This window comes from Drosophila erecta, unplaced genomic scaffold (assembly GCF_003286155.1).
Source record: "Drosophila erecta strain 14021-0224.00,06,07 unplaced genomic scaffold, DereRS2 tig00000021-arrow-pilon, whole genome shotgun sequence".
Taxonomy (NCBI): Eukaryota; Metazoa; Arthropoda; class Insecta; order Diptera; family Drosophilidae; genus Drosophila; species Drosophila erecta.
The window spans coordinates 10,200,536-10,221,330 of NW_020825198.1; the positions used below are offsets into that span (position 1 = coordinate 10,200,536).

At 40.4% G+C, this 20,795-nt stretch overlaps 1 protein-coding gene across 1 annotated transcript in view; it reads left to right on the top strand.

Moving 5' to 3' along the window:
• Window positions 1-19,684: 19,684 nt before the first annotated feature.
• Window positions 19,685-20,795, top strand: part of LOC6546099 (junctional adhesion molecule A) — a 62,860-nt gene continuing 61,749 nt past the window's right edge. Inside the window, exon 1 of the mRNA XM_026977665.1 lies at window positions 19,685-19,906. Within this exon, the coding sequence (XP_026833466.1) occupies window positions 19,837-19,906 (70 nt within the window). The 5' untranslated portion in view covers window positions 19,685-19,836. The remainder of the gene's footprint in view (window positions 19,907-20,795) is intronic.

Sequence of the window (20,795 nt, forward strand, 5' to 3'; positions counted from 1 at the left end):
TTTCCCCATCTGCATACTTATAAATACGATGGGGGCACATATATTCGTACATATATGCATGCAAATGGAGAGGTGAGCAGACCCTCGTGTATGCATATATATGCGAACTCTTGTCGCGCACCTTTTTTTATTGACGTAATTTTATGCCATTTTCGGATATTGTGTGAGCAAAACTAAGTGGGTTTTCCCTTTTAAGTAGAGGGGCTTATCAAAATTCTATGAAAATTCGAATTGGCATTTAACAACTGGTGTTCAGTGGACATTTACATTTAATTTGTATACAATTTTTGATGTTTTCGCTTCCGACTTTGTACGCTGAAATGTTCAAGATTGTGGCTTCATTTTACGATTCATTTTTTTTGTTTTTATACCCATTTTTTTTACATTTCCCACTTGACAAGGGCCGGATATTGGGGAAATTGTGGCTCGCTGTCGTTTAGCCAGCGTAAAGTCATTAAAACTTTTTGACTATTTTAAGCACAGCGCTGAAAAATAAATAAAACTGTCATTTCATGTTGTTTGAGTTTGAGTTTGTGCCGAGGATCATTGGAGGGAATCGCGGACCTCCCCAATCTCTTTTCATACAGGGTGCTTCACTCGAGGGTTTAAGCTTCACTTGATAAGCCACTGCACAGTTGCTTTAATTGCGCGGACAGTCGCGGCTTTTGGCCCTTTTTTGAGGAGTTTTCTATGGGGTTTTCTATGGGGCTTTCTAGTGGGTTTTCTAGGGGGTTTTCCAGGAGGCTCCTTTGCCGAACGAGAGCCATAAAGCCAAACTTTCAGATTCGAGCTACGCTCTTAATTGGGTCAAGGGGGACTGGGCCGTGGTTAAGCGAGTGGGTGGGATGTGCTTTTGACACATAATGAGTTATTTTTTGCCCGATAAATTTCCATGCATTTCACAAAGCTACATAAAAAGTTTTGGTGTTGGTGTCGGGTAGAGAGGTAAGCGAATTAGGTAATCAAAAGACGTAGTATCCCGGCGAAGATCAAAGGCTCTGCGGGACGGGTATCAAAATTATGGCCGCAAGACGTGGTCAGAACAAGAAGAGGCACAAAAACGGGGCGAGCCAACATCAACCCGACTAATTACGCGCTAATTAATAATTCAAATTATGTTCTGTCCCCGCAGCCCAAAGAAACAACATAAACGGAAATAAGACGAATGGCCAATGATATAAATGAAAAGGTTGCGACTTCTTTATACCTTCTTTATACCAGCTTCCAAAATTACGAACCTCTCTATTTTACGTACCGTAACAACTTTGCCAATAGTTACAAATAAATTGAAGAATGTAATACATAGATCTTTGTGTCAGTCAAAAAAATCCTTTTTCAAACTATTAATAATAATGCTGTCATATAACTAAAAACTTCTTTGTTAACTTCTTATTGATAGACAGTAGCTTTCCTTTAAAGTATAAAGTATAAAGTATAAAGTATAAAGTAAAGTAAAGTATTTATTACAGTTTTTAATTCATTTGAAAAGCGTTCATTGTTATGAATTTTTACATGATAGAGCTGTATTCTTAAGTCCTCCATTTCCTGTTTATCTTGATTAGAAGTTGCGCAAAAAAGGGTCGCATATTTTTTAATTTTCGCTTTCGGGGCCAAATGAAAATGAATTAGTGAAGAAGTTTGATTTCCCGCTTGCCGCCTCCAGCGAGGTTGAGTTCTCCCAAAACTCTACAATTTATCATCGAAGTAAACTTTGCTTGGCTCCTAATGAATGAATGCAAAATGTTAATGCTGCCGCTGCTGCTGGCAAAGTGAAACTTTTCGCGCTTCGTTATTAATTGAAGTAACAGCAAGAGCTACAAAAGATACAAAGATATGGATACTTTGCTCGCGAAAAAGGGGTTTTGCAAAGAACGTCTGGGCTTCATCAATCAGTTTCAGCGTTCATTAGCCCGATGGATTTAATATGCGCGCTGAGTGCAGGTTTTATGATTTATACTGCCCGAGAAGGAGCTTCGCTTCGCATCGCATCGCATCGCATCGTACGGTATCGCTGCGTCCAACGCTGCGTATGAGTAATATTAATTATTAAAGCACTCGTTATGCCGCTTCACACAGAAAGCCAGTGGGTCATGTGTAGTCCGACTGACTGGCTTTCTGTCCATCTGTCCGTCTGTCGGTTTGTGGCACCCCAGTGCATTTGTCTGCCGGAGGAGTCCGTTCCGGATTGGGCCATTTGTTAGCCACTGCCAGTGGCCATTGGCCTGCTTTTTGGCCCGGCCGGGTCTTCATAAAAAGCCATACATGTTCCTGGCCTCGAATAAAAAAAAAGAAAATTGTTTACATTTTTACTCAGCTCCGTTTCAATGCGCATAAATGTTTCTCCCTCCGCCATCAAGCCGTATAGCAAGCACATATATTTTTTGTATATACGAATACTCTATATAGTTATGATATTTTTTTATGCTCCCGCAAATGTGCAGCTCCTCCGGCGAGTTCATTTCGGTTGCCATCCGTGGTAGCACACGAAAAACAAATTAAAGTCGACTTGCCATTGCTTACCTCTTGTTGGCCCTCTCTATATCTCTTTTGCCTCATTCTCGTGATCCAGCTTTTTTATATTTCTGGCCCAGTTATTGTTGTGCAGTTACAAACGCTCACTGGGGAGCCATTGGGCGCATAAAGAGCACTAAGCTGCTCTTGGCCATGAATTATGTTTTAATTGGGCGCGTATTTGGGCAAGTGAACCCGTAAACCCGTAAACCCGTAAACCCTGGGATGATAATGAAAAGGACGATTGCTGTCATGCCATTCGAGCTGCTTCAAATTATATTTATTTTTCTTTAGTTTTTTGTGTTAAGTGTTCTTTTTGACCATGCTTCAGTTTTATTTACTTAAGTGTTGCTCTCCCTGCACTTAAATGCCTCTGGGCGAAAACGTATCTTAAAGATTAAACATCTAATACATTTGCAGCGAAATGCCTATGCCATTTCGTGTTTTCTCCTGCCAGATGCCTAATGTCAAAGTGACATTATCAGAACACTCATTTCTTTTTTCTAGTCAAAGCTGGTTTTCGCTAAGAGATTTTTATTCCGAGAAAACTCATATTTCCATTTTCCAAATGAATTTCATCTTGGAAATAGGCCACACAATTTGACATTGTTTCAACGTCAGCTGCTCCCTTCATTTTTGCACCATTTGCCCTTCAATAGTTAGCTGCTGATAAATTTACTTAGAATACGCAACATTTTTCGCTTTGCACTTCGGGTGAATGGAAATTGGAATTCCTTTGTGCTTTGCTCAGACTTTTTTGATTTTTCCCAGGTAATGGGGGCGTGGCACGTGTACAATTTATGTAGGCTGAAGTCATTCACCTAATGAATGCGCCAAGGTAAAGTGAACAAAATTGGAATTGTAGGTGGGTGAATCCGTGAATCCGTGAAAAAAGAGCAATGACAGCAGCAGGCGCAAATTCTGAATAAATAATGTAAAAAATCAGCAAACTGATTTGCAAAGGGGCGAAATATTGAAATGTTAATGAAGTTTACTTTCCGCTGATTTGTTCTGCTCCATCTTGCAAAGTTTCCAGAGTTTTTCTCGAGTTTTCCGCTTCCTGTTGATTCATCTGCCCGCAATCAACAAATGATTGGAAGTCTCTCCAGAGGAGTTCTTGCCTCAATCAAATCAAATATTTATTTAAGCCAGCCAGTGTGCAAGTGTGTCATGCATTAAGCGAAATTTTAATTACATTCTTGGCATCCCCTTGCCCTGAATCAATATACATTTGATTAACTTGTACATTATCTAAGAAAAATAGAGAAATGTATACAAATAACACGTAATTAAAAGCACATATATTGCTTTATTAATGTTATATTACTTTTCTAAGCTCAAAAAGTATAAGTACCAAATTTGTAATGGTTTCTAGTCAAGTTATAGTGCAATTTTTAGAGTAATACTATTATTGTTACATGTGTGTTTGGTATGTTATCTTGAAGTAAATCTTGCATTCTTTTGGAGGTCTTCAACCGTAGATTAATGTGAATAATCTCTAAAATGAGAGTGCAATAAATTAAACAAATTTTAATTACATGTTTGGCCCGAATGTAGCAACATCTCGGTCTCATTAACCGACTTCTTTGATGAGCTGCTGACTGTGTTTGTGTTGTTGGGAACACGTGTTGCTTTGATATCTGATTTGATGGGAAAAACTTCTGCCACCTTCTGCTAAATATGGCCTTTGTGAAAGTCAAACAAAAAGAAAGTTTCAGCATGTGAATTAAATGAATATTGATGTGTGCAGGTTTACTGCTCAACACGCTGATTTTTCTTCGGAGGGCAGGACCTTTGGTGGCGAGTGAGCAATTATAGTAATTGCTTTGCCTGGAAGTCGACGGAAAATGAATGGCCCCGTCCAGAGGCCATTGTCGTCGGTTCATTAGCATAAATATCAGCTTACTATGGCCATAATGTGCATATTTTAAAACGAATGAATATATCTTGTCCTCAGTCTGGGCTTGTTGATTCGAATGAAATACATTATTATGGCAAACACGAAGGACATTGAACAGGCTCCTTGGGGCTTCACTTGCGCCGCTCGCGCCTGCCAGCTTTATTAATTTATATTGTTGACTTTTATCAGTGGCGTCATGTCAATGTTAGTCTTGGCCTTGCTCGCGTCCTTGTTTGTGGGTGGGTGTGGGTGTGGGTGTGGGTGTGCGAACCACCCCACCTGGAGGTCCTGCAGGTCCTTCCATCGCCTTATCAGCAACACGTGTAATGAATGCCTAAACTGTCATTATCACCTTCTGTGTGCCGAGAGTATGTTTTTCGGTTGTCATGTCAGCAAATATTGTGCCAGAGATATCCTCGTGGCTCTCTGCAAGATTTATGGCAATGTTGGGACAAGGATAAGGCCGCGGGCATTTGGCTGCTCCTTGGAATAGCATAATGTGACACATATCAACATCTATGTTGTTCTTAGCCCGCGAAGTTATGAATGTATTTGCGCTGAATGTTGTTTATCCCTCGCAGGATATGCAGCACATTCTGGCGGAAGGAGTCCGTCCCTCTTCCGATTCCCATTCATTTTCCATCTGTATGCTAAGGCTGGTGGGGTTTATTTTATTGCGGGTTGAAAGCTGAGAAAACCACCTGGCGGGGTTCTTTCGATTCGCATTACTCATACGCTCCGTGGGCGCTGGAGTGCTTGGCAAATTTTAAGTTCCTATTTATATTTATGCCTTGGCGCAGCTAGCATGGCAACAAAAAACTACAACTGCAGCGTGAATAATCACAATAAAAGCTCACTTTCAGGATATCTTTGTCTTACACTACCGAAAACCTTTCATATTGGTCATTACATACTCTTATTGTTATGAAAAGCATAAGCGGTATTGAAGTTTATTATTATATTACTGTTGCATTGAAATTCTTAAAAGTATTGAAAGTACATATATACAGCGTAATTTAAATTGATTTTAAATAAACTATATATTTATTTTCTTTATAAGACGAATACAATAAAGACTTAAACCAAAGCTGAAATATATTTCCCAGCAAGTTTTCGAAAGGATTAAAATGTGCTTTTCACGACTTAATCTGTATTACCGACATATACTTTTCTGATAGTGCACACGAAAGCCTTCAAGAGCGCAATAAGTCATAAAAACGGAAGAAAGAAAGTTTTACAGGGCTCTTAACTTTCACTTTCATCTCAAGTTGCTCATTGACTCACAGACTCATCGACTCACAGACTGACTGACTCACTGACGGACTGACTCGCCGCGGGAGTGAGTGTCCCTATTGTGTGCCCACTGTACAGTGTTCGCCACTCAGTGGCCGGCGCTTAACTTTTATGATTCCGGCCGGAGAATGGGCCAAGTGCGGCTGCAAAGCCGGAATATCATCGGGAAAGTCGGGAAAGCGGGAAAAGTGGGAAAAGTCGACGGGCAGTCGGTCGCATAAATAAAAAGGCGACTGTAAGTGATGGACTTTATTTTTAATATTGGCCGCGAAGGCGAAGGCGAATGAGGCGAGATGAGAATGCCATCGCCGGCCTGAATATTAAGAATATTCGCATCTTGGCTTGTGGGGTTTATTTTTTAAGCGAAATGGAATGAAATGGTTGCTGTGATGGTGGGCGATGTCCTCAGAGCGCTAATGAAAATATGTTCGAAATGTAAATTGAGACATTCGCCGGGCTTTGGGGCCGGCTTTTACGATATCCGGCGCCTAATGAATTTGTCCATCGGTCCGCTGACCCACATCCACATGCCTCGGTGGGTCATCTTATCGTTCTCGTCCTGTGCCCATCCATCTATGTGTATATCTATATATCTGTATCTGTAGTGGATGTGGATGTGGATGGAGGTCGTCTGAAAGTGGAGTGGACATTGCTTACCCTTTTCAATTTGCTGATATTGTGGAAAATGGGTCCCAGTGTGATAATCACAAGGAATGCGGAAATGGAAAGTGGAGGAGGCCACAGGACAGATAGGCAGCCAGGTCCCTTGTTAACTTGGTGTCCCCGTTTTTCTGCCGCTGTCTGACCAAGCCTTATACCCTGCAAATCTGCAGGATGGGGGTGTTCATGGGTGGACATTAAATATGCTAATTAATTATATAATCTACTGCTTTGGGAATGGATTCTTGGGGATGAGAGCTTCAGCACTTAGCCAAATTGATTTTGTTCGGTTAGTTGGAAAGCCTTTTACTATTGAAACTAAAGTCATAAATCATAAATGACTGATTAGATGTGGAGCAAATGCAACAAAATCGATACTACTAAAGTGTTTTTATTATCTGTGCTTATTTCAGTGGACTGCTTTTTAAATAATTTTATTAAAAATATATAATGTTTTTTCAATTATTTATACCTAACCTGAATCTAAAACCGATGCAAAAAATCGACTTTTCAGGCATTGTCGGCTTAGAAGGACTTTTCACGGGGTATCCCCAAGTTCATATCCCTGCCACGTGGTTTTTGCTCATTATGAACTATGCTGGCCATGTCAGCCGGAGAGCAACAGTCGGTGCCGGGATCAGGACGCCTTGGTCGCATTCTTTGGGTCTTTATCGCGCACGCCAACTTGCGCAAATCGCCATAAATCTCTGGGCTGATTTATGTCGCCGCTCGGCATTGGCCTCCAAAATTTATCGCATCGCGATGACAGCTGCGCCCAAGTTAGCCCACGGCCACAGGCATCCCTCGCTAGAATGTCCGCTGTCCGTTGGTCAGTGTCCTTTGTCCGTTGTCCTTTGTCCGTTCGTGCGTTGGCAGTGCGTTGGCAGTGGGCTGGCGTTTGTCAGCGGCTACAATTCCTGGCGCTCTGATGTTCTGGTGCGGATGGCTCGTGGCCGACATCCTTTCTCCGGATCCTTTCTCCATGAGTGGCCATCTTCAAGGCAAACAGGCGGCAGCGTGGAGACGTGTGGCCAGGATATGGGCTGCGTGCGAATGTGTGCTGGCTTAATTATCCTGGCTGCGCGTCTCGATGCCTTTCTGTGTGACTTCTGTCGGAAATTAATTTCCTCGCGGCACGTTTGCACTCACCACCAGCACTCACTGCCCATTGTTTGCGCAGTGTGAACGTGAGTATGAGTGTCTGTGCAAACGCTTTTTGCACCGTATTTGCGTTTAATTTTATATGAATAACGGAAATTTGCGGCTTTCCGACATTTTAAATTGCCATTAAAGCCGCGCAGCGCGTTTGGGCCATTAAGCAAACGGATGTGCAAAGGAGTTGCAGTTGCGGTTAGCGAACAGATACAATTGCCATTCGTTTAAGTGTAAATACATAAATAAAGCATTGGTAAATTGTTTGAATGCCTGAGCTTGATTGATTTAAATGCGCCACGAACTTTCCCTTTTGACCCACAGAAGTAGGCTACGGAAATTCATTTAAAGGGAAGTGCACTCGATTTGTGCGAAAGATTAATTGTCATATAGAACTTTCCCCTGAAGATTATCGACCAGGCTAATTAAGTTGTGACTTAATCAGTCCTTTTATTGCACATTCATATTTCAATTATGGCTTCAAATAAAGGCAATTAATGACACTGGATACAATGGAGTTCGCTTTTCTTTGAAAAAACGTGATGTAAATGTATTTAAAAATACTAAATCATTTTTCCTTAACAACTTTATCTGAACAACACATTTGTTACTTTTTATTTGTTACATGCCGGCACTCAGTAAAGTGATAAATTTATTTGCGAATGGGCATCTGAAATAGCTTTTAATGGTAGGATCACTTTTATCATTAATTATGCTGTAATTACCTTAAATTTGATTTTGATTTTGGCTTTCAGATAATTGCGAGTAATGCGAAATTAATCTAATTTACCATTTTTCACTTTTATGTGCGCCAAAAAGGTGCTGTATTTCATGGTATAATGATGCACTAGATGCATCACTAATCGTATTAGCCAAATAAATGTTCCTATTAAAATATATACATAAATATATATATAAGCCATAAAGGCTTAACATTAGGCTTTTGCTGGCATAAATCAGACTCAAGTCGAATGGACAAATCTTCTGTGAATTATGCCGACAATCCAAAGTCAGCCGCTTCAATTAAACTCTGGACCAAATTGAGCAGGACCCCAAGATAGCCGGTCCATGCAAATGAAAGCAGAAGCCACACATAAACGAAGTCAGATTCAGAATCAGAATATATAGACGGCGGAATTGGAGGGTTTTATTATACGGCGAAGAGCCAAGTCAGAAGTCGACGACAGCTGTGTGGCTCTTATTGGCAATTATTGTCCATAAATTGCACATTTATGAGGGTTGGCATATGTGTGGGTGTGTGGGCTTTAGTTTACCTTTTTGTGAATGCCGCAAATGTGCTCGTATTTTGCGTCTAATGTGGTCCATTAAGAGTCGGTCCGCCCAGGCATCTCGTCCCCACCAATTCGAGCAAATATTTAGCCAACGGCAAGCCACTCATCCAGGCTCAAAACGTTGGAACTTGGCTTTTGCGGTTGTTGGCCCAGTTAGAGAGGCACGCAGAATGTGCTCCACATTCAGTCGCTTCGAAGGCGTTGGCTTAATTGCATTTCATAGCAGCTTTGTGTCGGCTTTAAGTCGACTCAACCCTGCGCCCTCTATCTTGATTTGTTTTCCCAGCCAGCCTAGCGCAAAAATGGCTGGGTTTTCCGCCGGATCGAAGGGCGACTAAATCAATATATGGCAAGTGGGCGAGTGGATGCCAACAAATCTACTTCGGGGCACAGATTCTTCGAAGCGGAGGGGCGAAAGTGGGTGCGAAAAATCTATGCATGAATGCGATTTTCAACACATTTTTCACATTAACTGCCAGCAGCTCGGGATGTCGACAGCGTCGTCTGTAATTTTGTATGCACAGTCTGCTGGCAGGACAACAAATCAGCATCACCCATCCAACCCATCAACTACCACCAGCGGGTCCTCCTCCAAGTGGGTGGTGTGCAGCAGCATCATCGGAATCAGTGGGTTATATGTACGAGTATCTGTATTGGGTTGATCCCTGTCCCACTGCAGGGTCATATAAATAAGCCAGCACCCACAGTTGCAATTGCAGTTTCGATCAGAACTAAGCGAGACCGATTGCCAAGTGGGGAGAGATAGATATGATAATGCCAGGACACGCCCAGTTGACTGGATTCAGTTGGAATAAAATGAATGGGATGGTGGTGCGAGGACTTGAGGGACTCTTGCATACCCTATCGCCAGAAAGCGAGAATTTGAATTCAAAATGAATGGAATATTCAAATATCATAATTTGGTATATTGTCCTACCAAAGCAGTTTCAACTATCTGATTTGAGTAGGAAATTGAAGATGTTTCAGTTCATACCAAAATATTTGGTGGCTCAACCTTAGGTTAGTCAACCCAGATATTTATTTCGCTCTTGTTTTGTATCGAGTATTTGCCAAGTCAACCCACAGATATATCCAACTATCTTTGTAGCCCCCATTTGGGCCACCATGCCAGCCACCATAACTCAGCACTTGTCAATGCAGATGGAGGAGCTCCTGGTGGAGCGGTTCTCTTCGTGTAAATAGGAAAAAAATTGACACGCATTTTTCACCTTTGCCATTTGACAGAATGAGAGACTGAGATTGAAAGAACTTGGCCGGGCCAACACACAGACGCTTCCTGTTGTTCAAGTTGATTTCCTTCTTGGAGCTGAAGCTCAACTTTCGATTTTCTCTTCTGTGTTTTGCATCGCAGTCCGAGGAGATGGCACAAAAAATACAAAAAAGTAAAAATGAATGGGAAATCTTGAACGGAAAAAAGTTGCAGTCTCGTTTCTTGGATTTTTTCCTTCGATGCTCAACTTTCTATGCACTGTTTTTCCTTATCATTTTTGATTTATGTAACTGTTTTTATTATTTTCATATTGTTCCCGAACGGCGCTGTGGGTGGGCGGCGTCGGCGGTTGCCACGCCCCTCCGCCAACTCTGATTGCTGAAATCACAAGAGTTTTTCCTCACATCTCGGTCTTTTTCCCTTTACCAACCATTCGCATTATTCGCATTATTTGTGTGTGTGTGGGTGTGTTGTGTGCCAAAAACTGGTATTCCATGGCTGAAAAGTTTACGGCAGTAAGAAGATGAGAATGTGCCGGAGCGGGGGGTAAAAATATAGTAGTAGTGCATGGCTATATGTGCATGGCGTGCAAGATTTCTTACGAGTTTTGAAATTTGATTTCTGCTGTTTGTTGTGGAATTTGAAATGATTATGGGTGGCAGAGGCGTTGCTCCATTGGAAAGTTGCATTATGCGCTTTGTTGGTCAACAAGAATTTTCTTCTGGCCAGCAATGCGAAACTTTTTGGCCAACACAGCTCCTTCTGCATGAATTATGCATAGATCAGGCCGACACTAAAACATTTTTGCGAAGTTTGAAGCTCCACTTCCGGTGCGGAGATTGCTCCAAGGGCTTGCTACCCACCCAAATGCCAGAATGCCAGTCAGTTGGAAAATGTATTGCTAATGTCCCTTGGCATCGGCAATTAGGCAAATCATCCGTAAACACACAAACCCATGCAGTCCTTCCTGAGTAATTGCCATTTTACATTGATAAATAACCAGGTCATAATGGCACAATCACTTTCGATGTCAATTTGTTTATGTTGCAGGGCACACTTTCGATTCTAGATCAAATCAATAATTGCACTTGGAAAAATTATGGGCTATTACAGGTAACTTACATTTCCAAGCAATTTTATAGCATTGCTTAACACCAACAGTAAGAGGCTTTGAAATGTTGTTCTATTATTATGTTGCTAAAATTAAAATCAAGTATTCCTTATTATTATTAAAGTCAATTATTTACTTTTGTAAATAATGTAACTCATTATTAACTAAATAATGTAGTGAAATGTAAAGCAATTTCTGCATTCATTTAAATTTTCTTGAGTTCTTGAACCAAATAGTTAAGGCCAGTTTTGTTGACATATTTCCTAGAAGTAGGCAACACTTTCCGATTCAAAATGGAAACCTGAAAAATCACTTAAACGAAGAGTGCAGGCTTCTTTTTTCCAGAAAACTTTTAGGGGCATATGGAACGGCTGGCTGAAGAATTCCAAGTGCTGGCAATTGTTGACATTCCTTAAAGTCAGCCACAAAAACGCTGAGAGACCAAACCTCGTTTCACCCCGCATCCTTCGACTTTCACGGGCCCACACAATGAAATATTAATAAATTCCATTACTAAAGAAAACACACTCGAGTGCGCAGCAAAACATCAATGGCATCGGCATAGAGTTTGGGAATACTTGGATTCAAGGAGGACGGGTTGGAGGAACAGGAATCCTCACCAGAGGAGACGCGGATTCGATTCTCAGACTTTCTCAGCTGAAGCATTTCACTTTTGCCACGCAGACAATTTTCAATTGAAGTGGGATCGAAATACGTATTGGGAATGGGAGGGGAGGGGTGGCTATATGGTGACTTTCCAATTCAATCTAGAAAATACATAGAAAATGTATCGCATATAGACATTCAGATGGCATTCACTGCACACTTACAATATTTTCTGTGTCGCATTTTGTTGTTTGCCGAGGCTCTATTGACAATAAATACTGTCGGGATGAGGACTATGATGATGATGAGGATAGATGGCAGTTTAAGTGCCTTTCCTTGGCCTTAAAGCCGCATTTCTGCGAACGGATGAGGCTTTAATGCCCATTACGGCCAAATTGGCACTTATCGAACGGGCGAGAACCCCATGGGGCTGAAACAAGTGCAGATACTAGAATTCGTATTAACAATAATATTTGATTTGCCAAATGAAATCCGCACTCCCAATGTGTACGCAGTTTTAGGCAAATGCCCTTGTTAACAAGGCCAACATGGCAGGAGTGTTCTAACCGATTTTCCCACTACCCACCAGCTGGGCAATTAAATGCAAATGGCGTGTGAAAGCCAATTTTGAAAAGTACACAGTCAAAAACTAAGTGCAAGGCACTCGCACACAGCTAATTTGTAAGGACCAGCTGGAAGAAAAGGGGCAAAAATGGGAACAAAATGGCCGAAACAATGACATTCAGACTCCGCCCGACTAAATGCCTTTCATTGTTGGCCAAAAGTCGTGCCAGACTTTGGCCCGAATCGAGTGGAAGAGTTCGCCTGATTACTTTCTGCAGCCACTGTTTGGAGTACATTTTTCACGCTCTGGCAGTGGTTTGGTATTGTTCGAGTTTCCCTTAATTGGGGATTTATTTTTTACCATCAAATTGTGTGTGCCAAGTTAATTAGTGTTTAGTTAAAATGCATATTGGTAATTTAGCTTGGGATTGAATTTAGAAAAACCCTGTTTGTAAGTAAATAGATGTGGCAAAATATTTAAGTTTCAACAAAAAGTTATAACAAGTACAAATAGAGTAGTAAGAAGTCGAACATATGTTGGCCATTTGACCTTATTGTGAAGCAACTGCTTCTAGCTTGTACATACTTTACTACCTGTAATGACTTAATAATTCCTCTCGGCAAACATAGTTAATTATCTTGGAATACAAGTTGCCAAGGCTACGACGTTCAGTTGTATTGAATTACATTAAATTACCAGTTTGTGGATTACCTGCACATCGCAAACCACATATTCCCTACGGAAAAGAAAGCCCACAAGGTCCCTAATTTACGGCTTGAACTCTAGAATATCCATATTAATTGAGTGTAAATGATCCCTTTCAACAATTTGGGCAGTGGACATAACTGCTAAACCACCAATTTTCATTTAGCGATCCCTTGTCTATTTGAGTAACTTTAATTGCTCAAAGGCAGACGCGATATTCGACTGGTCGCAATGGAAACCTTTGTTACAATTTGGCCAAGACATGCGGCCAATTGGATGAGCTCGAGCGGAAGTCGGTCTATTGGGTGGGTTTTCTGATGCGTGGGCTTATTCATTGGCGTTGACCCAAACGAAAAACCTCAAATAACGCAAAACACAAACAATCAGTTACGATCCAGCCACACGCCATGGCCAAAAATTATGGGAAAAAGGGTGGGCAGGAGTCATGTCAAAATCCAAAACCACAAACAATTAAACAAAATTGCAAATTAGACGTTATTTAGACCAGAAATGCCGTCCCCAAAAAGTTGACAGCCACCGCAGAACTCAACCGACCTTCTACTCTACTGTGCTGTGTGTACAGTGAAATGTCGAGAGGAAGGAAGTGTAGGAAATTGCCTATTTGCAATTGTAATTTATTCATTTTGCTTAATATGCCGTGAAACGCAAGGCTTTCACTGCTTTCACTGCTTTCCCACTGCCCCACAAACAAAACAATAATTTCCTCATATTTCTCTTGCTTTTTTGAACGCCCATTTTTTTGGGGGTCACTGGCTGCTTGTCAATTGCAATGCTTTGACTAATGACTCCGTGGCAAGGTCATGGATAGAACAAAACCCATTGTTGTCGATTTCAATTAGGAGCTGCGCCTAATTTGCATAATTATCATAAAGTTTGACGAGGGATAACGAGCCAGTCGAGTGGGAAATTGTCCTAGTCCAACTAGTATTTTATCTGATGGATGGATGAATGTTGTACTCCTTGAGCATGCAAATTAGTTCTTGATTTTGCCCATAATGAGCCTCTTTCTGGATAGCAGTTGTTTTTGGCCCTGATAAAGGGGAGTGCTTAAAGTGATTGAGATTCATGGAAAATTTGTCGCCCACTTACTTCCCGAAATATACTTTAGTCCCCTACATTTTAACTTCTTTCCTTAAATCTCGAGCTATGAAACATAACTTCTTGCAACTAAGGTTCTTATATGGAACGAAACGAGAAAGTGCGGTGTTTGCTCCTTTTGTTCTGTCTTTAAAATCCCTGCCACATTTTCAATCTCTTTTAGACTTAATCCTTAAGCTGTTACTCTCAATTTGCACAAGATCTTTGATTATTGAGGGACTTTTATCCCTCCACACCCGAGGTCCTTTTCAGCCGGATGCTTTGGCAAATGGACTGCGGAATCGGCTTGTTGCTGGTCGATGGAGCTATTTAGACAGATATTCCTGGCCGCTCACCTTGGCTTTCTCGAGGAATGGGCCCATAGATTGCAGTTTTATGTCACAACATTCAAACAAATAGCCGGCCATTTAAAACGGTTTAAAAGCCATTGCTGCAGTCCGTAACGGCCACACGGTGTCCTGACTTTTCCACCAGACAAAACAGACAACCGCTGGGAGGAATGAGCTTTTCCCCATTTTCCATTCTAGAGTTTCCTTTTTCCGGGGATGACAATAAATGAGCTCCCATTTGCGTATGGTTTGGTATGGCTTTTCGGTTTTGGCCAGAGAGCGTCGAGTCTGGAAAATTGTTTTGGCTGTCGAATTACGTAAACATTGTCATAAATGACAAATTTAGCAGTCGTAGCCGAGTCAAGCATTTCATTTGCTGTGGCAAATTTGTCAATCTCGTCGAGAGTTTTTTTTGTCCGCCATCCAACCATCACGACTTTGGCCCAATTCTCATCGTTTTTGGCCCAGACGCCGCAGGGATTCACATGAGGCCCTTTCTTTGTTGGTCTGCTAACTTTGTTTTGTTTGGGTTTTCATTTTTTTTTTTCATTTTTTTTTGGTTTTGGCCCGGAATTGCTTTACTCTCTCGTGATGAAAGTCGCAAGATGGAAGACTTTCTCCGTCTGCGGCAGGCGCGACATATTAATTATTCATTTCGATTTTGGTTTGCTAGAGCAGCGGGATACCCAAAAACCCGGCAAAAAAGTGGAGAAAATCCAGCGAGGCTCTTTGGGCGGCTTGTGATTTATAAACACGCGCGTCGCTTTGGGTGATTTACTGCAAATTGCTTTATAATGTTATATACATTTTGTAGACGATTTTGGTGCTTTTCAGCGGCTTGCCTGCTTGCGAGTAATTATAAGGAAAATGGAAAGGAAAACAAGATAGAATGCTATAGTCGAGTTCCCCGACTATTAGATACCCGTTACTCGCTAGTGGAAATGCAATCGAATTCTTCAGCTTTCTGAAATATCGGTAGAAATTGGGGAATTCATCATCACATCAAAAAAAATTAAAAAAAAATAAAAAAAAATAAATTTCTGAATTTTCCGAATAAGATAAGTTGAGTTATGAAGTTCAGAACTTCAGCCTTATGGCATTTCCTAATTTTGTCATCATCACATCAAAAAAATAACAAAAAAATTAAAAAAAAATAAATTTCTATTTTTGAATGCAGTTTTTTAGAGAATTGCGCCAGAAAGATTTAAAGGTATGCCACTTCAAAATCCGATTAAGATAAGTTGAGTTATGGAGTTTAGAACTTCAAACTTAGGGCATTTCTTCATTTTTTTGAATTTCTACATCAACACCACATCAAAAAAATTACAAAAAATTTAAAAAAAAATAAATTTTTAAATTTGAATGCAGTTTTTTAGAGAATTGCACCAGAAACATTTAGAGGTATGCCACTTCAAAATCCGATTTAGATAAGTTGAGTTATGAAGTTCAGAACTTCAGCCTTATGGCATTTCCTAATATTGTTAGATTTCTACATCATCACATCAAAAAAATAACAAAAAAATTAAAAAAAAATAAATTTCTAAATTTGAATGCAGTTTTTTAGAGAATTGCGCCAGAAACATTTAGAGGTATGCCACTTGAAAATCCGATTAAGATAAGTTGAGTTATGGAGTTCAGAACTTCAGCCGTAGGACATTTTTTGATTTTGTTGAATTTGTATAATGATTTGTATAATGTTGAACGGGTATAATGAGCCATTTTGTTGGCTATTCCTAATCTAATGGATTAGGCGCGTGACCTTAGGCTATATGTATGTTGTTAACAATCTAAAGTCAGAATAAAAAAAGGGCGTAGGGATTATATTTGCGGCTTAGCACGGCCCTGTTATATACATTTAACGAATTAAGAGCGAATAACAAGGCTTTGGATTTCTTACTTGAGTCTCCATTTAAATATATCAATATATACAATTGTCAATTAATAATTAATACTTTCATGTATATAAACTTTCATGTCTAATATCCCGGGTTGCAGTTTATTAATCAATTATTCACCAACCATTTCTTTTCATTTGCATTAGTAATTTAAGGCACAACATTGGCCTCGAAGCATTTTTAATGATAATGGGAGCGGAAGGAAGAAAAATACTTTTCCGAGACACGTAAAAGCAAAAGCAAATCTTTGCACATCTGTGAATGTTGTCCTGCGAATGCGAGTGTTTGCGTGAATATGTGTATTTATGTAAATTTTGGCAGTTCGCTGTATTCTTTTTTTTGGTTGGCCAGCGTTTTTTTTTGTATACATTTTTCGTAGCTGAAAATTAGAAATGTTCCACTGCGTTCAACTTCACTGACAGTGCGTGGCAAATTGCTTTCCAAAGTCTAAAGCCTGACATGCCTGCAGAACACAAGAGAGCACACACGTAGCTGCACTGGGAGAAATGGAGGAATATTGATAAACCTGCTTATGCCTAAAAATTTCGGTCCGTAAACAATTTTGATCTAAGAAACGAATTTGATTAATGTTGGTCAATTTCGTTGTAATATGAGCTAAATATTATTTAAAAATTGGTGCCGTGACTATTATTTTTTTGTAAGAAGTTGTTTTAATATTTTAATATTTGTTTATCAGCTGTCACAGTCCACTTGCATTGCTTAAAAAGATAAACTTTTACAATTTTGTTTAAAATATGTATCAATTTTATGCACATTACAGTCATTATTTGAGTGAAACCATAATGAGAAATAGCTACTTTCATTTGTGCACTTAATGCATTGCTCTACAATAAATTGTTTTATACACCGTTGTTTTTTATTATTTTTAAAAATATTTTCAAAAACTTTTATGTGTATTTTGCAGATATTAAAAAAAAGATCAGATGGTGCCTTTAGTTTTCCAAAGTCCGATTCTATCGAGCTCAGATGGAATGCTAAAACTACTCGATTGCCAGAGTACAAGTAATATAGATTTATTTGTTTAGGAAACATATTTTCTTGTAGCCCTATAATTCCCAACTAGTTCTGGCGAAGACTGTAAGGCATGTCTTCTAATTTAGAGTCACAAAATAGTAATCTCTCTCGAGCAGTGAGTGTAGTGTATGTGTAGTGTATGTACCGGTGCATGTATGTATGTATGTATATATGTATGTATGTATGTATGTACGTATGTATGTATGTACGTATGTATGTATGTATGTATGTATGTATGTATGTATGTATGTATGTATGTATGTATGTATGTATGTATGTATGTAGTTATTTATGTATGTATGCATGTATGTATGTATGTATGTATGTATACATGTATGTATGTATGTATACATGTATGTATGTATGTATACATGTATGTATGCACGTACATGGCCTGGAGCCAGCTCTAGAGCCAGCCGAAAAAATAGTGTGCAAAAAAATCGTATCGCATCTTATTATTCTAGTTTCTTTGGTTGCACGTAACATAAATAATTTAAAAAGATATATAAATGAAATACATTTACTATGAATTCAGTTAGAATATGGACACGTATTTCTCCCAGTCCACAACCGATAGCTAAAAATAATAGCAAAAAATGGCTTTTTTTGCTTTGCTGCCTTCTTTACGTTTCCTAACCATAAGTGCGGATGGGGCGGGAAAAGTTGGAAGTGGGCGGAATGATATAGGACCCTATATGGCTGTTCGCTGTAGCGGTAATTTGCATGTGCAGACTATGGCACATAATATCCATGCATTAGAATTATGAATCCTCCTTCCCCAACATGGAGGCCTCGTAACGCATAATGGCAACGAGTGCCGGAAAGAAATTTTTACTAGATAAATGCGCAAAAATCGAAATTTTCCTCGCACATTACGGCGTGTGCACATGGCGTATGCGTAATAAATGTGCCCGCTGCCATTATTATGACAGTTATGTCGATGAATCGATCACACCCACTGGAGGCCAATAATTATAATGCACTGGCATAGTGTACTATATAGTAACGCCAGTCCACTCCCGAACTGAACAGAAAAACAAACTATGCAAAGCGGGACACAACTAAGCTGCCTGGCAGACAGGCAATTAAGTTAATTACTGTTTAAACTTTCCAGCCCGGCCAGAAGTCGCCTGTCTGATAGGAGCAGGGGGGGAAAAGAAAACGAAAAAATTATATTTAGCAAATTAAATTCCCCAGTTGCTGCCAGAGATTGAGCACGTGGCCTGGTCGAAATGTTGGGCAGGGAAAAAAATAAAACCAAAATGTACCTCTGCGTGAAGACACAGTGGGTGAAAAGTAGGAGTAGGATATTTTTTACTCAAATATACAACTTACTTATTTAGGAGTATGTTTCTAACAAGGTTAAAAAAATATTCTTTGTATTTAAGGAAATCTCCCTAAAAATTTTTAGAAAGAATGCATTTATCATTTTTCTTGCAAAACCTCCGGGAACTGTTAAAATTGTAAATATTTGTACTAATTAAGTTGAACAAATTTTCTTTTAACCCTTTTTCTAATTCCGACAAAATATTTCATATTTTTATAAAATACATTAATATTATTCTCTTTTATTCCCCCGATTTACAATTGGCTAATTAACACACAGATGCAATTTTGAACTTGAATTTTTTAATTTTACCCACTGTACTCGCACTGCACTGCCATCATTATGCAGGCGGCATGCCCCATTATCATTTTGCTCATTTCCGTTGTCGTTTTTGATTTGGTTGCAGCGGCAGAAGGGGCAGCAAAATCTGCTTTCGAGTCTGCCAATGGCTGTATTTGAGTTTTTGAGGCAGAGAAGCGGTTTCTTGAGCCCCCACAAAAAGCTTCCTTCGCTACCATGCCCATCACCATTTAGCCAACTTTGTCAGTTGCAATAACTTTCGCGTCAGTCCAACCAACAGATCGTAATGCTCTTCGTCTCCGTTCTGCTCTTTACAGGCCGCATTTCGTGTAAGGACGGCATAAAACAGAAGCGGCAAATAGAAAAGCCAAACGGCGGCTAACTTGCCTTTGTCTGCCATTGCCGCAGGAGGAGGAGGAGAAGGAGCTGAAGTAGCAGGAGTAGCAGGAGTCCTGGCAATTGGCCAAGTTAATAGAGAGCCGGGAGGCCCGATAATGACGTTGCTGGAGCTGCTGCTGCAGCCGCCCATGTTGATGATGAGGCTGCTAACTTGGTTATTGCTGCCAGCCTAGAGGACACAGGACGCAGAACGAAGGATCCAGACCAGAGCCTCCACACCCACCACACCCGCCAGACGGACAGCAACAGCAACAGCAACAGCAACAACAAACACAACAAGCTCTGCAGCTGCAACGCCGGGCTTACTGCATTTCCGCATCTTGTTCCTGTCGCCGCCGCCGCCGCCACCCGCCGCTGTCATCCTTGCAGCCCAGTAGCTCCAGTCGTTGCCACAGTCGGAGTCATCATGCCCCTCACCCACCCACTGCCGCTCTGCGTGGCCTGGCTGCTGCTCCTCGTCGTGATTGTGATGAGCGGTAAGTGCACAGATAAAGAAAATCAGCCCTTATATCAATTGTTGTCAGTTAAAAGAATATTTTGGTAGCAACTATCTTATTGATGCCTGAGATTAGCTCTTTTGCCTCCCTCATTAATTCGAAATGCTGCCAGTGCCAAAAATATTTGACCATTGTGCTGTCTAAATGTCTGCTGTTATTTGCAAGAGATATGTATAGAACCCTTAGAAATATCATTTTTTTGAAGTGTACCAAGGCATGCCATCGCATCCAAACCCTGCGGCTTTTCGCTTTCTGCCTTATTGTTGCCGCAGTTAATTGTTGGCATTTGTTTGGCGGCGATTCCTTTCCTTTTTGGCCCCTTAATTGTCCGCTGCAGCTCGGGATGGGATTTTTGTTTCAATTAACAATTAGTTTTGCCAACTGCTGCACAAAGTTATGCCCGGACGGGCATATTCCATTAAATGTAACAATATTGCGTATACGCCCGGCGGGCCTTGACCAAAACTCGAAATGAAAAGTTTACGCTTGCATCCATCACAACAAAAGTGGTCTAAATAAATGAAATGTATGCTCGGCAAAGGAGAAAAATTCAATAAGCTGCAGAAAGTTTGAGGCAAACTTAAATCGGCTTTAGCCTGGCTTGCCAAAGAAATAGTTCAAGCTGTTCCTTTCAGCAAAAAAAGCCTCTGGAATAGCCTCTAATTTTGGCCTCTGGGGAAACTCTCAACAAGTTGTCCTGTCAACAAAAAATTATTTTTTGTTTATTCGCAAATTGCTGAATATTTGGCAACATCGTCTTTAACTCGTTGAGAGTTTTTGCGCCACATCCTTTGCAACCAATGTGTGCATTTGAGCCTAGGGCCCATTTTCCCAAAGGCCAGCTTAAAATGCGGCAAAATATTTTGCC